Source organism: Acomys minous (assembly GCF_964271855.1).
Source record: "Acomys minous genome assembly, chromosome: 10".
NCBI classification, from domain to species: Eukaryota; Metazoa; Chordata; class Mammalia; order Rodentia; family Muridae; genus Acomys; species Acomys minous.
In genome coordinates this window covers 121250883-121273702 of record NC_140491.1, presented here as the reverse complement: position 1 = coordinate 121273702, position 22820 = coordinate 121250883, and the positions used below count along the sequence as shown (strand labels likewise).

Here is a 22820-nt window from a genome sequence, read left to right as displayed (position 1 = left end):
CTGCTTTGCTCAGCAACCATGAGGAAAACAGGAACAAAGAAGCAGAGGTAACATCTTCCTCCCTCACTGATGAGCCGAGCTGCTCTCCTGTTGTCCCTCAGATGTGGAAGGAAGAGCTAGAAACAAGCAAGAGACTCTTGGTCACCACTGAATAAAAAGGACAGCTATCCTCAGATTTTTCACAGAAGGTACATTTGCTGAGGCAAAGTAAGACATTATGTACCTTTATGAAAGATTTTTAAACTTTGATAAAGTGATTTATTTATCTTGTGGGTGTTGTGTGTAGCCTACTGAATTTAGAATCATGTGTCTTTCACCTCACAACTGTTTATTCTTGAGAGAGTTTTATCAATGCTGATGCTCAGATTACTTATCTTGGTAGAAGTTTTATGGCCAAAGTTGGTGGGCTTTATTAATTTAATAAAGTGTTATGTGAGGTGACAAGAGACTAACACCTTATAATAATTGTTCAAGATCCCATGGGGCTCAAATAACTATTGTTATGGTGCAAACTCCTTCAATCCATTTATCCATACATGAAAGTCCTTTCAGATAATTATTTAAGCATTCCCTTTTTTTCAGGGTCAATGAAATTAAACATATTTTCAAATTTTCATCTTCATATTAAAATCAAACAATTTATAAATGCAGCACGAATATATTTTTCTACTATCTATTGGGCAGTACACTGATTATCTCAAAACATCCTCATGTAACTCACTATTCTGAAGTTTGCAATGAAAGACAGAATGCTTTGAGGGTGTATAAAGAATGCTGACACAAGAACATGATAGATAGCATCCTCCCTCTACCCTAAATATCTGTAGAAGTCAAATGTAAAATGTTCTAGCTCTACAGGTACACACTAGTTACGTCACACAGAGGAAATGTAACGTAAGAAAGTGTCTCTACTCACACAGTGAAGTCATTGATTCTAGCACGTCCACTTGGATTCCTCAGTGCATTGGTGTCCTTTCTCTGAGATCTTAGGAAAGATAAGTGGATGAGGCTCTGATTGCCTTAGTGCTAGGATCCTGGCTTGTTCTCTCCCTTAAAACAAGCAGAATCACTATGACATCAAAGAAGCGGCAGAAATCCACCAGGAAGGACATGAAAGAAAAGAAAGAAAAAAATCTCTATCCCCTACATTACAGACATAGGAGGGCAAGTAAAGTTGAGACACTTAGAGAAATCAAGAGTAACATGGTAGGCAGAAACAAACTAGTAATCTGAAGGCATGTATTTTCCAGAAAGTCAAGGAAATGAACTGGGTTAGCCACAGCCACAAGAGAGAAGGTTTTTACTGATGGATAATAATTTTAGTTTGAAAAGAGGATGGACTCATGAAATTAAACATATGGAAAAATTTCATGCAAAATTTTAATACACTATCATCTTGTGTAAGAAAACTGCCCTTTTTGTTTATTTCTCTTTCTTTTTTCGTTTGTTGTTGTTGTTGTTGTTGTTGTTGTTGTTGTTTTGCTAGTTGTGTTTCATTCTATCCAGGGTTCTATCCAGGGTCTCTGGGGCCTCAAGGTGGAGCGGTCATCGGTTAGCCACTCCCATGAGTTCTGCACCGCTGCTTCCCCAGCATGCCTTGTAGGCAGGACAGATTGTAGGTTTTGTGGCTGAGCTGGTGTTCCAGTTCCGCTCCTGAGAGCCTTGCTGTGAGGGTTTGTGACTAGTGTTAGGTAACTTGTTATGCCATGTTAGGTTGATATCCCTGGGAAGCCTGCTCTTATTTATTTCTCTGAAGGGCAGTGAAGGAGGAGTGGACCTGGAGAGAGGGGAGGTCGGTGGGACTGGGAGGAGTGGAGGGAGGGAATAGGTACGAAAAGGATAAAAAAAAGTAGCCATTTATTTAAAGACATCAATATATTTAAAACACCTATTTATAATAATAACCCTCTTGTCCTCCCTTTGACGATTCTTAATGTAGTCTATGACACACAGTTAATGAAGACAAATTGTTGTCTGAGGGTATACTACCACTGCAATTAGTTGAACTGCTTAAATGAACGGAAAGGAAATAGTGGACAACGTGGATGGTGGACCAGGAAGGCACCCTTCCCTAGGCCTTTGCTTAGGACGTGACTCGGTGACTACAGCTTTTGCTTTGTGTTCCCTGAGCAAGATAATTTATCTCTGAAGGATTTTCAAATGCATGGCTGCTATGGGAAGACCACAGAATATTTTGGGGTAAGTACAGAGAAAAGAAGTTATGCGTAACAGAGTATGGATTTGAAACCAAGGAACAATGAGTGGGATAGGGTCAAATCCAATATATGAGCATTAATGGAAATATTATAATATAATGGGGTAATCCTTATAAGATGCTCTGTTAAGTGAACTCATTACTTCCAATTTTGTTAATCAGAGGAATGGAAATAAAATCAGACATGGGTTTTAAAACTGAGAAGAAATTAGATATCCTGAATGTTATCTTGGTGTTTAGTTTCCATTTTTAAAATAACAACAACATATTTCTTACTAATGGAGTTTCTCAGCTTAAGCTCCTTCTAGAAAATTACACACACACACACACACACACACACACACACACACACACACAATTCAATGGTGATTTAATGTTTCTCTTATTTTCTCACTAATAAAATTTTTTCTGTCTGTTTTCTTTGAGGCAGAGTTTCTTTGTGTAACCTTGGCTATCCTGGGCTAACTTTGTAGTCCAGGTTGTCCTAGAATTCACAGTGTTCCGCCTTTCTCCACCTCTCTGAGTTCTGAGATTAATGGCATGTACCACCAAGCCCACCTATTTATAAAACATTTAAAAAGCCTCCCATCTGATATATAATTGGTGCTTTATTTATAGAATTATATGATAGTAATTTGTAATAGTGTGTTTTTTTAAATTTTTTTATTTTTTTGGTTTTTCAAGACAAGGTTTCTCTGTGTAGCCTTGGCTGTCGTAGACTCGCTTTGTAGACCAGATTGACCTCAAACTCACAATGATCCGCCTACCTCTGCCTCCCTAGTGTAGGGCTTGTAATAATGTCCTTTAACTACACTAATTATTATCATTGTTTTACATTTACCTCAGTTTTCAGTTTTTTAGACACTGCATTAATTATTTTGTAAAATGCTCTCATATTATTTATATTTAGAATAAAACTCTGGGGGTAGAATACTGTTTCTAAAATAAAACCATTTTAAGATTATGATTACTTCTTACTGATATTCCAAAATTATTGCACAAATAAAGCAATGTCAAAGTAATTAGAGTTCATTTTAAAAGGTAATTTAAAAATACATTTAATATTTCTCTTCAGCTTTTGTAGGCAGGTAGGAGCTTTTAAACAATGCTGATGTCAATATTGACATGTATTTTTAATAAATAGGTTTTTAGCTATAGTGATAAAAATCTATACATTTGGCTGAATGTAGTCACAGAACTTTATACTCCCAGAACTTTGAGGCAGAGGTAGGAAGATCATACATTTATAACCATCCTAGGCTACATGGTATGTTTGTGTCCGTCCTGGGCTACATCAATTTTTTTTCTCCTACCATTGGAATAAAGTCCATTTATGTTGGCTGCTGTCAGTTGTTTTCTAGCACATTGTTATCACACTTCAAATTAGCTTGTTAACCATATTTATAGAATTTTTCTATTAATTTTGGCACAATGTGTTGTAATCATATCCTAGCTCCTCCAACAGCAGTACAGAAACAGCTACTTAATTTTAAAGTAATATTTCATTTAGTCCATTTTTCGATTAATATAAATACCACAGAACAGAGGGTTCAGGTGGTATCTTACATAGAATACTTTTTATACTGCCACACTACTTTACCATGCATTCACTTTCAAGATAATGAAGGAAAAATACAAATGCAAATTCTATTCATATATGGATATATCATTAGTTGTTAAATCCACCTGCCTCTGCCTCCCGAGTGCTGGGATTAAAGGCGTGTGCCACCATGCCCGGCGATCAATGACATTCTTTAGGGCTACTTATTCCTTTTTTATTTTTCTTCTGTTTTGCTTTTTCTTTCCTGAAAGTATATTGTTTTTCCATGCAGTATATTCCAGTTATGGTTTCCACTATGCCACTCCTTCACATTCCTCCACTTCCTTTCTTGTACAGATCTACACCATTAATGTGTTTCTTTATAAAGCAAATAGACATCTCAGCAATATTACAATAATGAGATGAGATGCAACAACAACAGCAGCAGCAAAACAGAAATTGGAATAAAACTAAATAAACAAAAAGAATAGGAAACTGAAAAAAATCAGACATATTGACTCAGAGACACACTATTTCAACACATAAGAATCCCATTCAAAGATAAACCTGGAAGTTGTAATAGATAAGCTAAGTTCGCATACGGTGGGGAAACAAGAGCCTCTCTAAATGGCAGTGAGTTAGATTTGTTGGCCGTCTCCTACCTGGTATGGGCCTATAAGCATGGTTTATATACCTGAGAGACTCAGTTGTAGAAACAACTTTTTTTGTATTTATTTTTGTTCCTATCTCATATATTATTATATCCTGACTGAATTTTCTTTCATACGTTTCTCCCTATACTCTTCTACCCACTTTCCCTTTCCCTATATCCTCCCTATATCTGCCTCTATCTGACAATAGCAGGCTTCCCAGGGACATCAAACAAGCACAGTAGAACATGTTCTTGTGATGTTCCTGCCATGATTTTCCCTCTCCCCTAATATACAACACTCCCCAAGCTATGATTGATGTTTGGCTGTAGAACTGTGTGTCTATTCCCATCAGTTGCTAATCTCTGTGATTTAGCTGTGAAGATAATTATGCTAGGCTCCACTCCTAGCACACTCTTCAGGCAGGACAAGTTGTAGGTCTAATATTTTGTGGCTGGATTGGTGTTCCAGTCCCTCTACTTGTGGCCTTGACTATCTATAGGAGATGAGCAGTTCAGTTTTCATGTCCTGCATAACTAGTAGTCTTGGATAGGGTTAAGCTGGAAAATTCGAAGAAGTTTTCATTGTACTAGTTTTCTATCTCTCTCACATTTTCAATGTGACTTTTTCCATAATCCCTAAATATGAGCATATAATCTCTTTAAGAGAATGTTCTATAAATAACCTCATACAAATTTTCAACTTTGTATCTTATCATCTTATCAATACTATTTATTTAGCAAGTAAACAGTACATAATTAGGTAACAAACAATTACATCTCAAGAGTCTAATTCAAATTCAATGAATTTTTTTTTTTTTTACAGAATTGCATTGTCACCAATTTTCATATGTGGGCTTTTGGGTCATCACCTGACATTCATCAGTTACTGCTTCCTTTGTCAGGATGCCTCATTCACACAAGAAGAACATAAGAAGATGCTTTCATGTTAGTACAGAGAAGGATAATAGAAATCAAATCAGCTATAACTAAGAAAAAAAAATCCCTGTTAAAAAAATGATTTCTTGAAGAACTCAAGAGTCTTGGAACATTTATTTATTCAAATCCCAGATTAACAATACCTTGTTAGTATTATAACTTAGATTAGAACATTGTATAAATAAAACAATAACAACTACATCTGTCACATATTGCTTACCAGGAGCCTGAGACTTGAGCAGTAACATTTTCTTTATTTCTTTATGATTTTTGTTTGTTTGTTTTGTGGAAAAGGAGGTATTTTTTATTGTGATGACAACAGAGTATTTTTCATATTTTTATAGTCATACTTTAAAATGGAGATGGAGTGAAAATGAAAGTCCAACTCTTCTAATATTTTCATCTTTTGCAGTGCTAGGCACTCCCTGCTATTTTTTGTGTGTGTGAAAAATAAGTCGTTTGAAGTTATAATCTTTTTCCTAGTATAAAATAAGTTTTAAAAGTCATCAAGATTTTGGTGTAGAATGGTGCTGTAAGAAGACAATGGAAGCTACTCTTTCATGGCTCACTCCATGAAGGCTGTGGGAATGATTTATAAATTCTGGTATTTTGCTCATATTTAGGTTATTGTTTCAATATTGTTTTAATATTTCTCTTGAAGAAAACTCAACAGATTTTGAAAAGCTGATACTTCCAAAATGAGATATTTATTTCTACTCACACAAGTAAAGATCTTTGAATAAAATATTTAAATTGTAACTATTTTCAAGTATTTAATAATCCATCTTTACTTCAGTTCTTCAGGTTAAACAACTATAGCCTTCAAAATATTTGTAACTTTTTTTTCAATTGGAATAGGCTCAAACAAGTTAACTTTTAAAATATGTACCATCTTTTGATGATGATATTACAAATTAATACGAAAAGATTTTTCTCATAAGAAAGTTAAGAAAGTTAACTTTTATTGACTTCTTATGAATCATGCAAAACCAGAGCATTGTCACTGAGTTCATACTCCTGGGGCTTTCACAGAACCCAAATGTGGAAAAAGTACTATTTGTTATATTTTTATTGGTCTATCTTGCAACAATAGGAGGCAACATGGTCATTGTGGTGACCATCATCCACAGCCCTGCACTGCTGGGCTCCCCCATGTACTTCTTCTTGGCATTCCTGTCCTTCCTGGATGCATGCACTTCTTCTACTGTCACACCCAAGATAACTATCGACTGCTTCTACAAGAGAAAGACCATCTCTTTTGACTGTTGTATGATACAACTGTTTACAGTTCATTTCTTCACTGGGGCAGAAGTTATTGTTCTGGCATCCATGGCTTATGATCGCTATGTGGCCATTTGCAAGCCACTCCACTACTCTTCCATCATGACCAGGAGGCTCTGTGGCGTTTTGGTGCTGGTGTCCTGGGCGGGAGGCTTCTTGCATTCTATTGTACAGATTATATTCACATTGCAGCTGCCGTTGTGTGGACCCAATGTCATTGATCATTACATGTGTGATTTGTTCCCATTATTGAAGCTGGCCTGCACAGACACTCACATTTTTGTCATTTTGGTGTTTGCCAACAGTGGGGCTATCTGCATCATCATCTTCTCCTTATTGCTTGTCTCCTATGGTGTCATCTTGTTCTCTCTGAGAGCTCACAGTTCTGAAGGTCGGAAAAAAGCTCTCTCCACCTGTGGATCCCATGTAACTGTTGTGCTTTTGTTCTTTGTTCCATGTATATTAATATATGCAAGACCTACCTCTGCTTTCTCTTTAGAAAAAAACATGCTTATATTTGTCAATGTCCTGACACCATTGCTAAATCCTGTCGTTTACACTTTTAGAAATAAGGAAATGATAAATGCCATCAGAAAACTGTGGAAGAGAATGAGAGTGCATTCTGATAAATTTTAAAATATTCCATTTTCAGCAGGCAAGGTAACATGGTATGTGAACATGATGATTTCAGATTTACTTTTCAGAAACTCTTCATTAGTAAAGATAGATGCACAGGAGACTTGTAGGTATTGGAGTTTTATTTTATTGTGGATTTATCTGCTGTGCATGAATTCAAAGTTCAGTGGAGACTTATTCTAAAAAATGAAGGAGAACACAATAGAAGCTTATAGCAGTTATTTCTTTTCTTTCTAAGTGAATTTTAGCAGTTATAAATACTATCTACCCTTCACATATACTCACATGTGTTATAACATATATATAGACATGCTCCCACCTCTTATATGACACCAAAAAACAAAACATCCGAATACTCAATGAAATGAATTATAAATTTCAGCATTTTATTATGAAAATAGTATGCTATAAGCTCTTTACAAAGTAATAGCAACCTCAATACAGAGGAGAATAGTGAGAGTGAGAATTTATGTTTCTGAGTTTACATTTTAATTTTGGAAAACCCATTGAGCATTGTTATAAGAAAATTGAGCTAGTTAACATTATTCTCTCATTTATTTAATTAAATATTTCAGAAAGCTTAAGTGTTTAAATGACTGTTATTGACACTGTTTAATCAAAACTAATGGCATCAATAAATAAACTAACCCAATTAGAAATTGGGTACACATCTAAACAGAGAATTCTCAACAGAGGAATAACTAATGACCAAGAAACATCTAATAATGTTCAACATTCTTAGTCATCAGGGAAACTCAAACCAATAGGACTCTGAGATTCCATCTTACCACTTGTCAGAATGTCTAAGTTCAAAAGTAAGTGACAGCACATGGTGGAGAGGCTGTAGAGCAATGGGAACATGCCTTCATTGCTGATGGGAGTGAAAACTTGTACTGTTACTGTGGTAATCAATTTTGTGGTTTCTCAGAAAATTGTGAATAGTTCTACCTTAAGACCCAGCTATGCCACTTTTGGGCATAGACCCAAAAGATCCTCTACATACCACAAAAACACTTTCTTCACTATGTTCATAGCAGCTTCATTAATAATAGCCAGAAACTGAACACAACATAGATGTCCTTCAACCAAAGAATGGATAAAGAAAATAGGGTACATTTACACAATGAAATATTACTCAGCTACTAAGAAATAACATGAAAATTTCAAAAAAATGAGTGGAACTAGAAAAGATCATTCTGAGGAAGTTATCTAGACTCACGAAACATTCAAGTATTTACTCACTTATAAGTGAATGGTAGCCCTAAAGTGAAGGATGATCATGCTACAATCCACAGACCTAAAGAAGCCAAGTAACAAGGAGGTCCCAAGAGGGAATGCTTGAATCTCACTGAGAAAGTGTAATAGAATAGACATCAGGGGTGGATGGGGGGAGGGGTTAGAAAAGTGAGAATGAGGGATCAAGTTGTAGTAGGCTAGCGGGAGAGAATGGGGTGGGGAAGAGAACTGGAATTGGTTGTGGGGGCATCTCTGAGAGGACCTAAAACCTTAGGACAATGGAAACTCACAGATATTTATGTGCTGACCATAGCTAAGACTCCTAGAGTGGGAGCTATGGAAACAGAAATGGTCATCTCCTGTAACCAGGCAAGACTTACATTGAGGGATTTAGACTACAGCCTTGCCACAAAACCTTAGTCCAACAACTTCTCCAGACAACAAGTTGGGCAATGGTAAAGATGAAGCAGAGATTTTAGAAATAACTACATAATGACTGGCCCAGATTGAGACCCATGTGATGAGATTATTAATGATTATTAGTAATCTGAAATAATTAATGATATTCTGCTATACTTGCAGACAGGAACCTAGTACAATAACCATCTGAGAGGCTTCACGCAGCAACTGATAGAAGTATCAGAAAAACATTAGGCAAAGCTTGGGTATTTCTATGGGAGATTGGGAGGAAAGACTGAAGGAGCCAGAGAAGTCAAGGACACCACAAGAAAACAAACAAAATCAACTGACCTTGGTCCATAGAGACCCACAGAGACTGAACTACCAAAGAGAGAGCATGCACAGGACATATCTGAGTCCTTGACACATATGCAGCAATTGTGCAACTCTGTCTTCATGTGAGACTCTTAACAGCAGGAGCAGGAGCTTTCTCTGATGTTATTGCCTGCCTTTGGATCCCTTTCCCCTAACTGGGCTGCCTTGCCTAGACACAATAGAAGAAGGTAGGCCTAGTCCTACTGCAACTTGATATGCCATGGCTGGTTGATATCCATGGGAGACCTTCCCTTCTTTGAGGAGAAAAAGGGAAAGGGGAATAGGGTAAGTAAAATGAGAGGGAGGGACTGGGAAAAGAAGAGGGAGTATAACCTGTGTTGCCATGTAAATTAATAAATAATAATAGTAATCAGTCCACTCTTCCTAAAAATGAAGTATATGGAGTTATTTTCATATAGAACCCTCTAAAATTATAATAGCATAGAACATAACTTTAGATGGACATGGACACACTGTAAGTTTGGAAACAAGTGCACAGTAGCACAAAATTATGTCATGAATTCTCATGGGAACAGAAAAGTACAAACCTTGGGGAACTAAGAATTAGTCTCAGAGATTCATGATGTCTCAGAGAAACCTTTTTAAATGCCAGATGCAGTGAGGGGGTGGAAGAAATACTTAGATTCTTCATTTATTTTTTACTCGGCAACCATGATTAACACAGAACTGGAGAAGCAGAGGGAACATTCTCCACCCACATTGCCATAGCTCTTCTCCTGCTGCCTCTCAGATGTGGAAGAAGCTCGAAACAAGCAGAACATCTTGATTAAGTCTGAGTGGAAGGGATGGCTGTCTTCAGATGTATGTACAGATGTGACACTTGGTGAATCAAAGTAAGCACATCATGTATGCATTTTTATAAATGCTTTTCAGTTAGTGATAAAGTTATTTAACATCTGGATATTGTATGCTGCTCACTGTAAACTATGATCCTTTAACTTCAAAACTATCTATTCTTGTGAGAATTGTGTAGTCCCTTATGTTTAGATCACTTATCTTAGTAGAAATATTATGACCCAAATCAATGTTTTATTAAGTGAATAAAATATTACATTAAGAGATCAGAGAATATCATTTCATAATATACAATTGTTCAAGTGTCCACAGTGCTCATATAGTGCAATCTCCTTCCATTAATCCATCCTTCCTAGAAATGTCTTTCTATTAATTCATTTAGATCGAGAAGGACACTTTGTCCTAATCAAAGGAAAAATCCACCAAGAGGACATCACTATCCTGAATATCTGTGCTCCAAATATTAGGGCACCTGCATTTGTAAAAGAAATACTTTTAAAGTTTAAATCCCTCATCGATCCCAAAGCAACAATAGTGGGAGACCACAACACCCCACTATCACCAAGGCAGATCCTCAAGGCAGAAATTAAATAGAGAAATAATTAAGCTAATAGAGGTCATGATTCAAACGGACCTAATAGACATTCACAGAACTTTTTATCCAAATAGAAAAGAATATAACTTCTCTGTGCCACATGGAACCTTCTCCAAAATAGACCATTTAATTAGTCACAAAACAAGCCTCAATAGATACGAAAAATTCAAATAATCCCTTGCATCTTATCAGACCACCATGGCCTAAAGCTGAGCATCAATAGAATTAACAAAAAGCCTACAAACACATGGAAACTGAACAGTGCTCTACTCAATGACAACTGAGTCAGAGATGAAATAAAGAAGTAAATCAAAGACTTTCTAGAGTTCAATGACAATGAAGGTACAACATATCCAAACATTTGGGACACAATGAAAGCAGCGATAAGAGGAAATTTCATAGAACTTGCATTTTTTAACATTTAATGAAATTAAATGTATTTTCAAATTTTTACCTTTACAAAAATAAAAAATTAGAAACCAAGCACAAATATATTTTTTCACACACTTTAACTTTTATTAAACCAATTAAAATACTTTTACAGTGCCTTGTTAGAGGGTGCCTCACAACTGAGCCATCACTTCTGGTGAGGAAAGCCGTGGCTTCAGGCACATAGCTTAAGTTTGTCTATGCACCATCATAAATGCTTCAGCATCTCCAGGGACTGAAAACTCAGCGTGGGGACTCCTGCCCAACGGCCTTAGGGAAGGTACTTCTTCAATTCTTTAACTACCTCTTGTGGCTCAGGAAATTTGAGCTTCTGTGGAGGGCCCTTCTTAATACCAGTCCAGAGTTCAGCATGGCTGTTGTCCGGGCGTAGCAAAGTCACCTCGAAGCTGCCCCTCCGCGGCTTGGACGGGTTCACCTGCACAGGCAGCTCTGGGGCCTCCAGCTGCAAAGCCTGGCTCAGGGCAGCAGCGTGGCGGCCGTACACGCGTCAGCTAGTGCTGCGGACACAAGACATTGCAGATGGGGTCTCAGGCCCCGGCGACAGACAGGCCTACGCTTCCGGCCCTCGCGGACTGCCCACCGCTTACCAGTGCTCAATGACCACGGCGGCGCCCTCCGCCACTTTCCTTTGTTTGTCTGCCGCCCCCCCCCCCCACGCGGCCTTACGCTTCCTTCCTAGAGGGGCCATGGCACCTACCCTGGGGTCCCAGCCCGTGTGGGGATGGGGCGTCGGCGGAATACAGTGACACGCAACCCCAGAGCAACCGCACAAATGTATTTTTCTCTTATCTTTCTGATAATACATTGATTATCTGAACATAGCCTCATGTAACTCACCATTCTGAAGCTTGCACTGAATGGCAAAACGCTTTGAGGTTATATAAAGAATGCTGACATAAGAACCTGATACATAATAACACCTTGTACCTTTATTATCTATAGAAATCAAATGTAAAATGCTCTAGCTCAACAAATACACACTAGTATATCTTACACAGAAGAAATACAATGTAAGAGAGTCTGACATAACTCACGTAGTACAGTTTTCTGACTTAAGCATGTCCACTTAGATTCCTGAGTGCATTAGTGTTCTTTCTCTGAAATCTTAGGAAAATGAAGTGGGTGAAGCTCTGATTGCTTTAGTGCTAGGATTCTGGCTTGTTCTCTCTCTTAAAACAAGCATTATCAATAGGACGTCAAAGAGGCTGCAGAAATTCATCAGAAAAGAAAGAAAGAAAAATCTCTTTCCTCTACATTTAGACATCAGAGGGCAAATGAAGTTGAATCCTTTAGGGAAATCAGGAGTAATATTGTGGTCAGCGGTAAGATTAGTTATTTGAAATGAACATATTTTTCAAAAAGTCAACAAAACGTGTCTGGTTAGCTACAGACACAAGAAGGGTGTTTAACCTCCAGTATTTCAATTACAGTAACGGCATGTTTATCTCTAATAAACCCTATCATATTATGCTTCTTTCTAGAAAATAGAATGTATTTATCATCTCATATTCTCATTCTTACTTAACAATGTTTTTAAATGCCTCTTTTTATATTTTATACTTAGGTTTTTATTTGTAGTATCATGTGATAGTAATTTGTAATTAATAGTCTTAATTATGTATCATAGCTCTTATTATTGTTTTATATTTTTTCTTTTAATATTTACACAGTGCAACACATTATATGGTAAAGGCTTCTCAGCTCCCTTAATATTTAGAATAGAAGTTTAGGGAAGAGCTCTGTTTGAGAAATAAAAAACATACTTAAAGTTCTTTATAATATCTAATATGTGTCCTACATTTACTGAATTAGTAAAGTGCTGTTAAAGTTGTAATTAAGTTTAAAGTGTTATTTTTATAAAGACATTTTCTTTTGACTGATTCAATATCTTATTTGACATTAACATATATTCATTTGTCAAGATAATGAAGAAACATGTGAACATTTATCTGATCTTAACAGCAAATTTTACTTATATTTGGATACATTTTTACTATTATCCTTTTTAAATTGTATTTACTTTTCAAATTGAAATATTCAAGTAACATTCTTTTTCCTTTTCTACCTCTAACCCACCCTATGTCTTTGCTTCATTCTTTTCATATCTTCATTTTCACCACCTCTCAGATTGATGGCCCTTTAAAAACTAATATCGTTAGGTAATATATAAATGCAAAAATTTAAAACTACAATCTGTGCATTCTGTTGATTGTTGCAGGGTTTTGAATTATATCAGGGCTGACCACTTGCTGTTTGACACCTAACTGAGAGCTCATTCTTGGGAAAGAGTAATTCTAACTTCTTTAGCAGTCATTGTTTGCATGTGTTCTTTGTCTAAAGGTGGGGCTGAAGAGCCTTCTCCTTCCACATTAGCATGACTATTGCTGTCTTCTCCATTAGTCAGGTCTCATTTAGGCAGCCATATTGCTGAGACAACATAGGTGTAGCTTCTCTGTCATTTCTAGGAAACACTTCTCACAGGAGAGTTTCTTGTACTGTAATTCTTACAATTTTTATGTACCTCTCCAAAAATGATCCTTGAACCTTAGCTGTTGAAAGTGTGTGGTAGCTGTATCTGTTGGAATTTGGTTCTCCATGAGTAGTCTGTCTGTATATTTTGATTGTTTTTTTTGTAGTGGTCTCATTTGCTGCAAAGAAAAACCTCATTGGTGAGGGGTGAGTTCTACACTTACCCGTGGTTTAAGGATAATTTTTAGTATTCAATTAGAAATTGAGCTGGTCTAGCAAAGAAGTAATAATAAAATTTCCTCTGAGACACTAGTTGGCTAGTAAATGGGCATAGTTTTGCTCCTATTGAATTTAGTCTTTAAGTTCAATTAGAGAGCTGCTGGTTATTGCTAAAATAAGAGTGCCTCATTATTCTTCTAGCATGTCTTACCACATTGACCATTGTTGTCCATAAGAATCAAACTGATTATGACAATTGATTGCTACTCCACCTTGCAGCTTGACAAACAAGTTCCGGCCTAATGAAAATTAATATTCCAGGAGGTTGTTTTCAGGTCATCTAAAGCTTATATCTTACTATTATCTTTTTTATTTTGCAGTATTCCATTTAGATTAATACTGTATCTTGTGTCTAATTGGCATATCTTTTAACTGTTAAAAATATAATCATAAACCATAAGTACACTGTACTCCCATTTCATATATTTTAATGATAAAGAACATTAGGATGCTAAGACAGTACATCATTGTAGATAAAGTGTTTGTGGCTGGGTTGGTGTTTATATTTCTCTTTTCATATCGTGCAAAATATGTTCCTCTATAAAAGATGCTGAGTCATAGGTGTGAGAAGTCTATGTAGGCATTGACTCAACTTCTCCATCTTTAATGAGTTGTGTAGATTTTCCAAGTAATATTGTCTTTCTTTTGAATTGTTGTCATTAAGATTACTATAATGTTTCTTTTTTATACAATTGCATTATTTTTACTCACAGATTTATTTTGCCAAGAAATATGTATAGTATCTATGTATGTATCTATATGTATGCATTTATAAATCAGGCAATATTCACAAACTGAAATATTATTTATAATGAAATTCAGTTATGTAGATAGGAAAGGAAACAAAAGGCCTTTGAAACTATGAGTAGGAGGGCAAATGAATGCAAGATATAGAATATTCCCTTAATTTCTATTAAAGAGCCTACTATGTGTAAAGCATACATTTTTCATAAATGAATGAAACCTAGAACTTTTAGGTTATGTGATCCTGAGAAACATTTTCACATATTTGATTTGATTTTTTTTCTGATCTTTGGAAATGAGCAGTTAAGCTCTTTATGAAAATGTTTATAATAAGCTTGCATAGTTTTCCAATCATATGTCTTATCAAACACTTGATTAAACAACTTAACATAGTATCAGTAAGTAATATAATTTTGTCTTGGATCTCCAAAATTAACTCAATAAATAATTTCTCTTTTTCAGTTATGTGATATAATCAATTTTCCTATGTGAGGTTTTGGTCCATCACCTTCTGAATCTTCATCATTTGCTGTTGCCTTTGTCAAGATATCTCATTCACCTAGGAACAAAGTAAGAAGTTGCTTTCATGCTAATTCAGAGAAGGAGAATAGAAAGAACAATTATTAGTGCTGCAATAACTGAGATAAACAATCTCACTCTTCACCAAGTTGATTCCACGGAGACCACATGGTTCTTGGAACACATGCCTCTTAAAATCCCAGGCTGATTGTTTCTTGTTTCCTTGGTTTATACTTATATTTGAACATCAGACAAATTAAAAAGTAACAGTGGCATATACTGTTAACCATGAGCTTGAGACCACAGCAGAAGACTTTTTTTGAGGTTGTATTTCTTAGATTTAATGGCAACAGGATTATTTTCATAAGGTTATGGTCACACTTTAAAGTGCAAATTTAACCCTTTCAACACACACATGTTTATTTGAAGTTACAATACATTTTATATGTTTAAACAAAATTCAAATGTAGTCAGTATTTTGGTGTGTGCTCAAATGTACATTTTGCCTCTTCCTCTATTTCTGTGTAGGGCAGTGCTCTGACAAGTCACTGCAGGCTACTTAACACTGGTCTTTTATTCACATCAAAGCTATGATTTAAAAATGTCCTTTAATATTTATTTCAAGAAAACCAAAAAGATTTTTACAAAAGCTGATGATTCAATGTTACACCATTTTTCTCCACTCATACAAGTGGATGTATTCATGACTGAAATTTGACACATGGCTTCTTTAAAATAATCAATAATTTATCTTTTCCTCAATTCAGGTTGCATGACTATATCCTTCATTTTTCTAATATTCTATTTTAAATTGCAATAGGCTAAATCAAGAAAACCATATCCAATTTACATAAGGATATATTATCTCACTGATGGAAGTCTTTTTTCATATGTGAAGTTTTACGGGAAAAAAGTTTACTTGCATTGTTTTCTGGAGAATCATGCAAAACCAGAGTTTTGTTACTGAGTTCATAATCTTGGGGCTTTCTCAAAATCCAAAAGTTGAAAAAATATTGTTTGTTGTATTTTTATTGGTCTATCTTGCAACTATTGGGGGCAATATGATAATTGTGGTGACCATCATCTACAGCCCTGCACTGCTGGGCTCCCCCATGTACTTCTTCCTGGCTTTCCTGTCCTTCCTGGATGCATGTGTCTCTACTACTGTCACACCCAAGATGATTATAGACTTCTTATATGAGAAGAAGACCATCTCCTTTGGCTGTTGCATGACACAACTGTTTTCAGTGCATTTCTTCTCTGGGGCAGAAATGATTGTTCTAGCGTCTATGGCCTACGATCGCTATGTGGCTATTAGCAAGCCCTTGCACTACTCTTCCATCCTTACCAGGAGCCTCTGTGGCATTCTGGTGGCAATATCCTGGGCAGGAGGCTTCTTGCATTCTATCATACAAATTATATTTACATTGCAGTTGCCTTTATGTGGACCCAATGTCATTGATCACTACATGTGTGACTTGTTCCCATTGCTGAAACTTGCATGCACTGACACTCATATATTTGTTCTTTTGGTCTTTGCTAACAGTGGGGCTATATGCATCATAATCTTCTCCTTGTTGATCGTCTCCTATGGCGTCATTTTGTTCTCTCTTAGAGACCACAGTTCTGAAGGCCGACGTAAAGCTCTCTCCACTTGTGGAGCCCATGTTACTGTTGTAGTTTTGTTCCTTGTTCCATGCATATTAATATATGCACGGGATACATCTGCATTCTCCTTTGAGAAAAATACACTTATATTTGTCAATGTCTTGACACCGTTGTTAAATCCTATGGTTTACACTTTTAGGAATAAGGAAATGATAAATGCCATGAGAAAAATGTGGGGTAGAATTAAAGGGTTTTTTGTTAGATTTTAATATTGCTTTTACACTGTTGGAGAGATGAATCAATGAATAAGAACACTTTCCATAGCAACATGCAGATATGAATTTTATTTTCCAGAACTGATCTCAGAGTCCAAGCATGCAAGCTCACTTTATTCTAGGACTAGTGAACAAATTTGTGAATACCATGGCTTTACTTCACTGAAGACATATTTGACAGTGAGTAGCTCAAGTTTCAGTGGAGTCCTGCCTTAAGACAATAAGGTATACAATGCTGTAAGTGCTCATAGTCAGTCCTTCTTTTGGCTCTGCATGCATGTTCATGAACATCATGTTTTCTAATGTGTACAACACACACACACACACACACACACACACATACACACACACACACACACACACCAATATAAGCAAACAAATATACAGTTAAATATAAAGAATAAAGAGCTCAATATTTTATTGGGCAAATAAAACATTAAGTTTTTTATGAATAAACAACATAATTTGATACAGAGAATATCAATAGTGGAGTTGCAAATATATTTCTATATTCATATTTTCATTGTGAATAGGCTACTCATCATTGTTATGTAAATGATTAAAGGTAGTACAATTTTTATATTCTCATTTATTTTATTATATATTGATGTGTTTTAACTGCTTCAATGCTTTCTATTAACAATCTAAGCTTTATTTAAAAATTTGACAAAATAAATGTGTATTTGGACAAAAAAACCTCTAAAGTCATTCCATGAGAAAATAAGTTTATAAATGACACATTGAAACTTTATAACATGTAAATGAAGAGAGAGAGAAACACAGAACCTAACCTCTAAGTGTTCCTGCACCATCTGATGCCATTTTAAGCTGAGTCCATTCATGTCTGCCAGAAAACCTGAGTGACTTCCCCAAGCTAGAGAAAGTACATGAGATCAGTTGGGATTTCTCTTGGATGATGTGACTATCCTATTACAAGTACAGCTGTACTTGACTACAGCTCTAATACAACAAAAAATGCTTGTAGGTACTACTTTCTTAACCATGCCAAGAAAATTATATAGTGAACACACATTCCCCACTCTTTGCATAGAAATTAGAATCCAGAGTAAGCAGATTTAAAGTTAGTTTCCAAAAAATGTCAATTAATTTCAACTTATTATGTGATTTTAATATTCTTAACTTTGTATATACAAATGATAATTACAGTTTTAATATTTATCAATGGAGATTATTTATATCACTTCATGGTTAGGCTTTGTTACATTGTCAAGATAAATTTATAGGAAATAAACTTACTGTTAAACATCTGCTCAGAATCAACAGCACTATCTAGCACTATTTGGTTATGGCTAAAATAACTCCCTGTTGAATGCTATTATTTGGTTTGTCATTGATTTTAACTGCCTGAGACAATACATGTGAAGCTACAGAGTACGCATGAGACTTCCCATTGGGAAAAAATACAGAACTAAAGTTTGGCGTAATAGTTAATGATTAAATAAACCACACAGGAAGTATCAATATGTGTAGATATCACATGAAGGGCCAGAGACTTAAACTGTCTTTTGGAATAGTTTGACAAAAAAATGAGCTCAAAATTGAATTCTTCATGTTTCTTCCTCTTTTTCTGCCTGTCTGTAGATGGTGGTGACTGGTGTGTCTGTTGTCCGTTGTGTGTTGTGCATGTTTCGATTCCACAACTGCTGATCTCCTCTGTGTCTATTCCTATGGAAGGGGCTTGCTCTGTGTTCATTGAAAAGCACAGAAATGTGATACAGGAAAGAAATAAGAGATTTTTACAACAAACTTTAACAGAATTTTACAGAGGAAGAAGTTACTTTAATGACTCCAGATGACCCAGAAGATTATCAAGTTGCATGTATATGTTGTCGGCCTATATGGGCATGCTTTTTCAGCATTTATAGATTTGTTGATGTTGTTGTTTAAGATTGTTTTCACCTTTTGGCTATTTTCAAAAAATGAATATCACAACACAGACATTCATTACTCTTTGTCTAGGGCATAAGAGGGTATATAATATAGTATTAAATATATGAATTTATCTTAGAATGAGAAAGCTTATTACATAGGAAATCCAAAAGATAGTATAGTAATTTACATTTTTGTCACAGAGGCAATTTAAACTTGAACAGGCTGAGTACACATTACAGAGAAGGTTAAACACACATTCAAATGATCTCAAAGAACATTATTACTAGCTTGGTTGAGATACAGCAAAATTTTAGTCTCTCTGATATCAAGAAATATTTTCAGAAAAATATCACAATTTGTGTCAATAATAGTTTCTGAACAGAATATATAGAAACTATCCGAGTCAAAGTATTTTCTTATTTTCAGATTATATTATTCTACATGCACGCACACACACACACACACACACACACACACACACACACACACACACACACCCCAAGACTTTTCTGTGCCTGATTAAAAATATTCATGAAAGTAGCAGGACATAATACAGACATGCACAATATCAATACCTTTTCTATACCTAAACAAAAAATCTACAAAGGAAGAAATCAGGGAATGAATATTACTCAAAATGCTTCAAAATCCATCTTGGAATAAATATTACTAAGATGTAGCTGAAAGGCAGTTCACTCGCCATGTGGGTCCCCTAGTAAGGGGAATGGGGGCTGTCTTGGCCATGGACTCTGTTGCTTGCTCTCTGGTCACCCCTCTGGCAGGGCAGCCTTGCTAGGCCCCAGAAGAGGATGCAGGCAGTCCTGGTGAGACTTGATAGAGTGGGATCATCTGGTAAGGGAGGAGGACTCCCTCTTTCTGAGGATTCAGGCAGGGAGATGGGGGAGTGGGAGGGAGGGTGGGGCCAGAAGGAGACAAGGGAAGGGGCTACAATCAGGATGTAAAGTGAACAAATATTAAAAAATTTTATTTGAAAAAGAAGTAAAAATTATTTTTAAAAATTCAATTGTTAATAAGTTTTTGTTTTGTTTGTGGATAAGTTTTTGTTGTTGGTTGTTGTTGTTGTTGTTATTGTTTGTTAATTTGACACAAGATAGTCATCTGAGCAGAGGGAAAATTAATTTGGAAAATGTTCCATCATATTGTCCTCAAGTCAAGCTTATGGGAATTTCTTGACTGATAATTGGTTGGAAGGGTTCACCCACCAAAGTAGAACAGTTCCTAAGCACAGGGTCCTGAGTTTATAAGAATGCAAATCGAGCCTTCTAGGTGTGCATGCCTGTAAGCAACTTTCCTCCACAGTCTTTGCTTCTCTTCCTGTCTCCAAATTCCTCCTATAGTTCCTGTTGCAACTTCCCTCAGTGATAGAAATGACTACTTCTCAGGTGCATTTTGACCATTAAAAAAATCCTAGCAATAAATTAAACTAAGACATTATTGAAATTTCAAATGTAATACATCAAGATGGAGTTTTACATAACTAGAATATTCGTTGTGTCCTACAAGGGGTAAGTGGCATTCTCAGCTCTCCATTGCTTATATGTCATAGGCTTTTGATACCATCTATCATTTTTATTATATCTTTTGAACTTTAGAATACTGAAACAATTTTTATGACCTACTGTAAATACATTTTTGGGGGGTCTGCAGAAAGCTCAGTCTTAAAAGCACAAATTGTCCTTGCAGAAGTCTCAAGTATGTAACTGGATCAATCATTGCACGACTTATTTCCAACTACAGTAGTAGTTATGACACTCCTTTGTGATAGATTACATCCCGAAGCTGCAAGCCACAGTAAAGCATTTCGACTTTAAGTGTCTATTGATATGAAGTTGACTTCAGGAAGAAGAAAAGTAAGTAATATGATAAATTGGTACAAGTGGTGAGGTTATACTTTTGATAAACATGACCAAAGTTTGGGAATAGTTTGATACACAGTGTGCTAGCAAAGCATTCTGAAGGTAAAGATTTTTGGATGACCACTTACTGAAAGAAATTCAGACAGCAGAGGACTAGCTCATGAGGTCTTCAGGGAAACAAAGACTGTCTCCTGAAATTGAGAATTTACCTTTTGTGTGATATACTTGACAAGGATCTTGCTTTATTCTGCCCATGTTCTGTGTATTGTGTATTTAAGTGAAGTTGAGTTTAAAACTAACGAGCTAGTTTATTTGGCAGAGGAAATTTCAGGACAAATGAACATTTGGATCTTTCTTGTCTATATATTATATCACATATCACAGTCTTCAGTGAAAGAGAGCAGAAAATTTGGGTAAAATAGTTTTTTAAATGTGTAGTTTGTCAAGGAAGAAAAGAGCCTTTCTTTTTAAAAAATATGATATATTTTGTCACATAAGAAAAAAAAGCATATAGCAAATTGTATCTTTACAAAGAAGTCATATTTGCTAAAAAGAAACACCCTTTTCTGCACTGTGATAATGGTGAATGAGCCTAAGGTATGGTTCCACCCACAAAAGGCTCCAACGTGAGAAAAAAAGTGAACTTGCTTGAAAAGAGAGAGTGTGATAAGAGAATATACCTAGGAGAATTCACTGTTCCTGGAAGGAATTCCCAAGAAATAACTTTCCATTTTGGAGGACATAAGAGCTCATATAGGTATGGTCCAACGGGTTCAGGTCCCATCTTCAGGTGTCAGGTGATGTTAGTACTATTGCACATTTTGTACTGTCCAGGATTCATGGAGGCCAGCACCTAATTTTCTGATAGGGACTGAATCTTAGCAATGGGCCAAAGATGTGGGTCACTTCAGGGAGCATCTGCTAAGTCATTGCTTAAAGCTGTGAAGGTAATGGAGATACTAGGGTGCTGAGATTTTAGGCCTTATGACATAGACAGAGCAAGTGTCCAAGCTTCGGTTAGAGATGACTCCTGAAAGAATTTGCCTCTGTGATTGTCAGCAGATTTGGAGTAGTTGAACTACTGAATCATTATTGATCTTAGTGCTTTCAATATAAAATGACAGAGACACGGATCATCAAAAGTAATAATTTTTCCATTGGATTTTGTTATTGCTTTAGTTTGATGATTCTTTGCTGTGTCCTCACTCCTCTCCTTTGGGATAAGAATATTCACTCTGTGCCACTATCAGTGGGAAATATGTAAATTCATTTCAATATCATAGGTGCTCACACTTCAAAAATTTCTCAAAATATTCTTTTTTGTTGGCTAGTGTACAAAGTCTCAGAAAGTATTAAATAGTCTCTAGGCAGGAAAAAGAGCAAAAAAAAAAAAAAACATAAAACAATCAAATTTCTTAGGCACTGTGGATGGACCCTGCATGCTTGAATACTGACCTATCAGGGGAGATATCTGTACCCACAGGTGTTCTGATGACATGAATGTTTGTAGGTTAATTGTCGGGTCCCAGCCCGCAGGAAAAATTGAATCAGGGGTCACCTGAAAGAGGGAGTGGGGATTGAAAGTAGGATACAGAGACAGGAGAGATAATGAATCAAGTAAGAACATTTCTGATCAAGATTCACTTTATTGCCGACTAGCAGGAACATATATAGGGCAAGGTCAATAGGATCTATTCTTATCTCACTCACCCTAGCCCCCGGGCAAGAACGCAATAGCCTAAATCGCTCCCTGTAGAACTTCCTAGTTCTCTGAGTGGTTCCAAGTTGATCTCTGCTTCTTTCAAAGGTAAATAGTCCAAGGATAGCCTAGAATACAAGACCGCGTGGTGAGGTAAAGGTCAGCAACTCGAAGGTCACAGCATGTAGCCTAAGCACAGGATTTCTGACATGGCAGAATTTGTCATGGGTCCCCACAGTTAATAAGCACATCCAGATAGTATTTGACACTTGCTACACAGGAGAGTAACACATATGTAGTACCTAAATCCTGTTAAAGGATATGAA

At 36.1% G+C, this 22820-nt stretch overlaps 2 protein-coding genes, 1 long non-coding RNA gene and 1 pseudogene across 5 annotated transcripts; 3 read left to right on the top strand and 1 right to left on the bottom strand.

Annotated features, from left to right (window-relative positions):
• Window positions 1-19: 19 nt before the first annotated feature.
• Window positions 20-5448, top strand: LOC311606880. 2 transcript variants are annotated; one of them, XR_014782441.1, is made up of 3 exons: window positions 20-188; window positions 1940-2199; window positions 5231-5448. It is a non-coding gene; the product is annotated as an uncharacterized lncRNA (long non-coding RNA). The 2 variants fall into 2 exon arrangements; XR_014782442.1 differs by having other exon boundaries at window positions 20-207.
• Window positions 5449-6324: 876 nt separating this feature from the next.
• On the top strand, window positions 6325-7469 carry LOC311606840 (olfactory receptor 4C15-like; the record flags this gene model as incomplete). The annotated part of the gene is made up of 1 exon (XM_084798249.1): window positions 6325-7469. The coding sequence occupies one exon, from the start codon at window positions 6325-6327 to the stop codon at window positions 7258-7260; it is 936 nt and encodes a 311-aa protein (XP_084654375.1). The 3' UTR covers window positions 7261-7469.
• Window positions 7470-11187: 3718 nt separating this feature from the next.
• On the bottom strand, window positions 11188-11890 carry LOC311606877 (selenoprotein H-like; annotated as a pseudogene). Its single transcript, XR_014783673.1, has 2 exons — window positions 11719-11890; window positions 11188-11628 (listed from the first exon to the last, which is right to left on the bottom strand). The product of XR_014783673.1 is annotated as a selenoprotein H-like (transcript).
• A 4193-nt stretch (window positions 11891-16083) lies between these two features.
• Window positions 16084-17019, top strand: LOC311606836 (olfactory receptor 4C15-like; the record flags this gene model as incomplete). The annotated part of the gene is made up of 1 exon (XM_084798245.1): window positions 16084-17019. One exon carries the CDS (start codon window positions 16084-16086, stop codon window positions 17017-17019), a length of 936 nt encoding a protein of 311 aa, XP_084654371.1.
• Between the last annotated feature and the right edge of the window lie 5801 nt (window positions 17020-22820).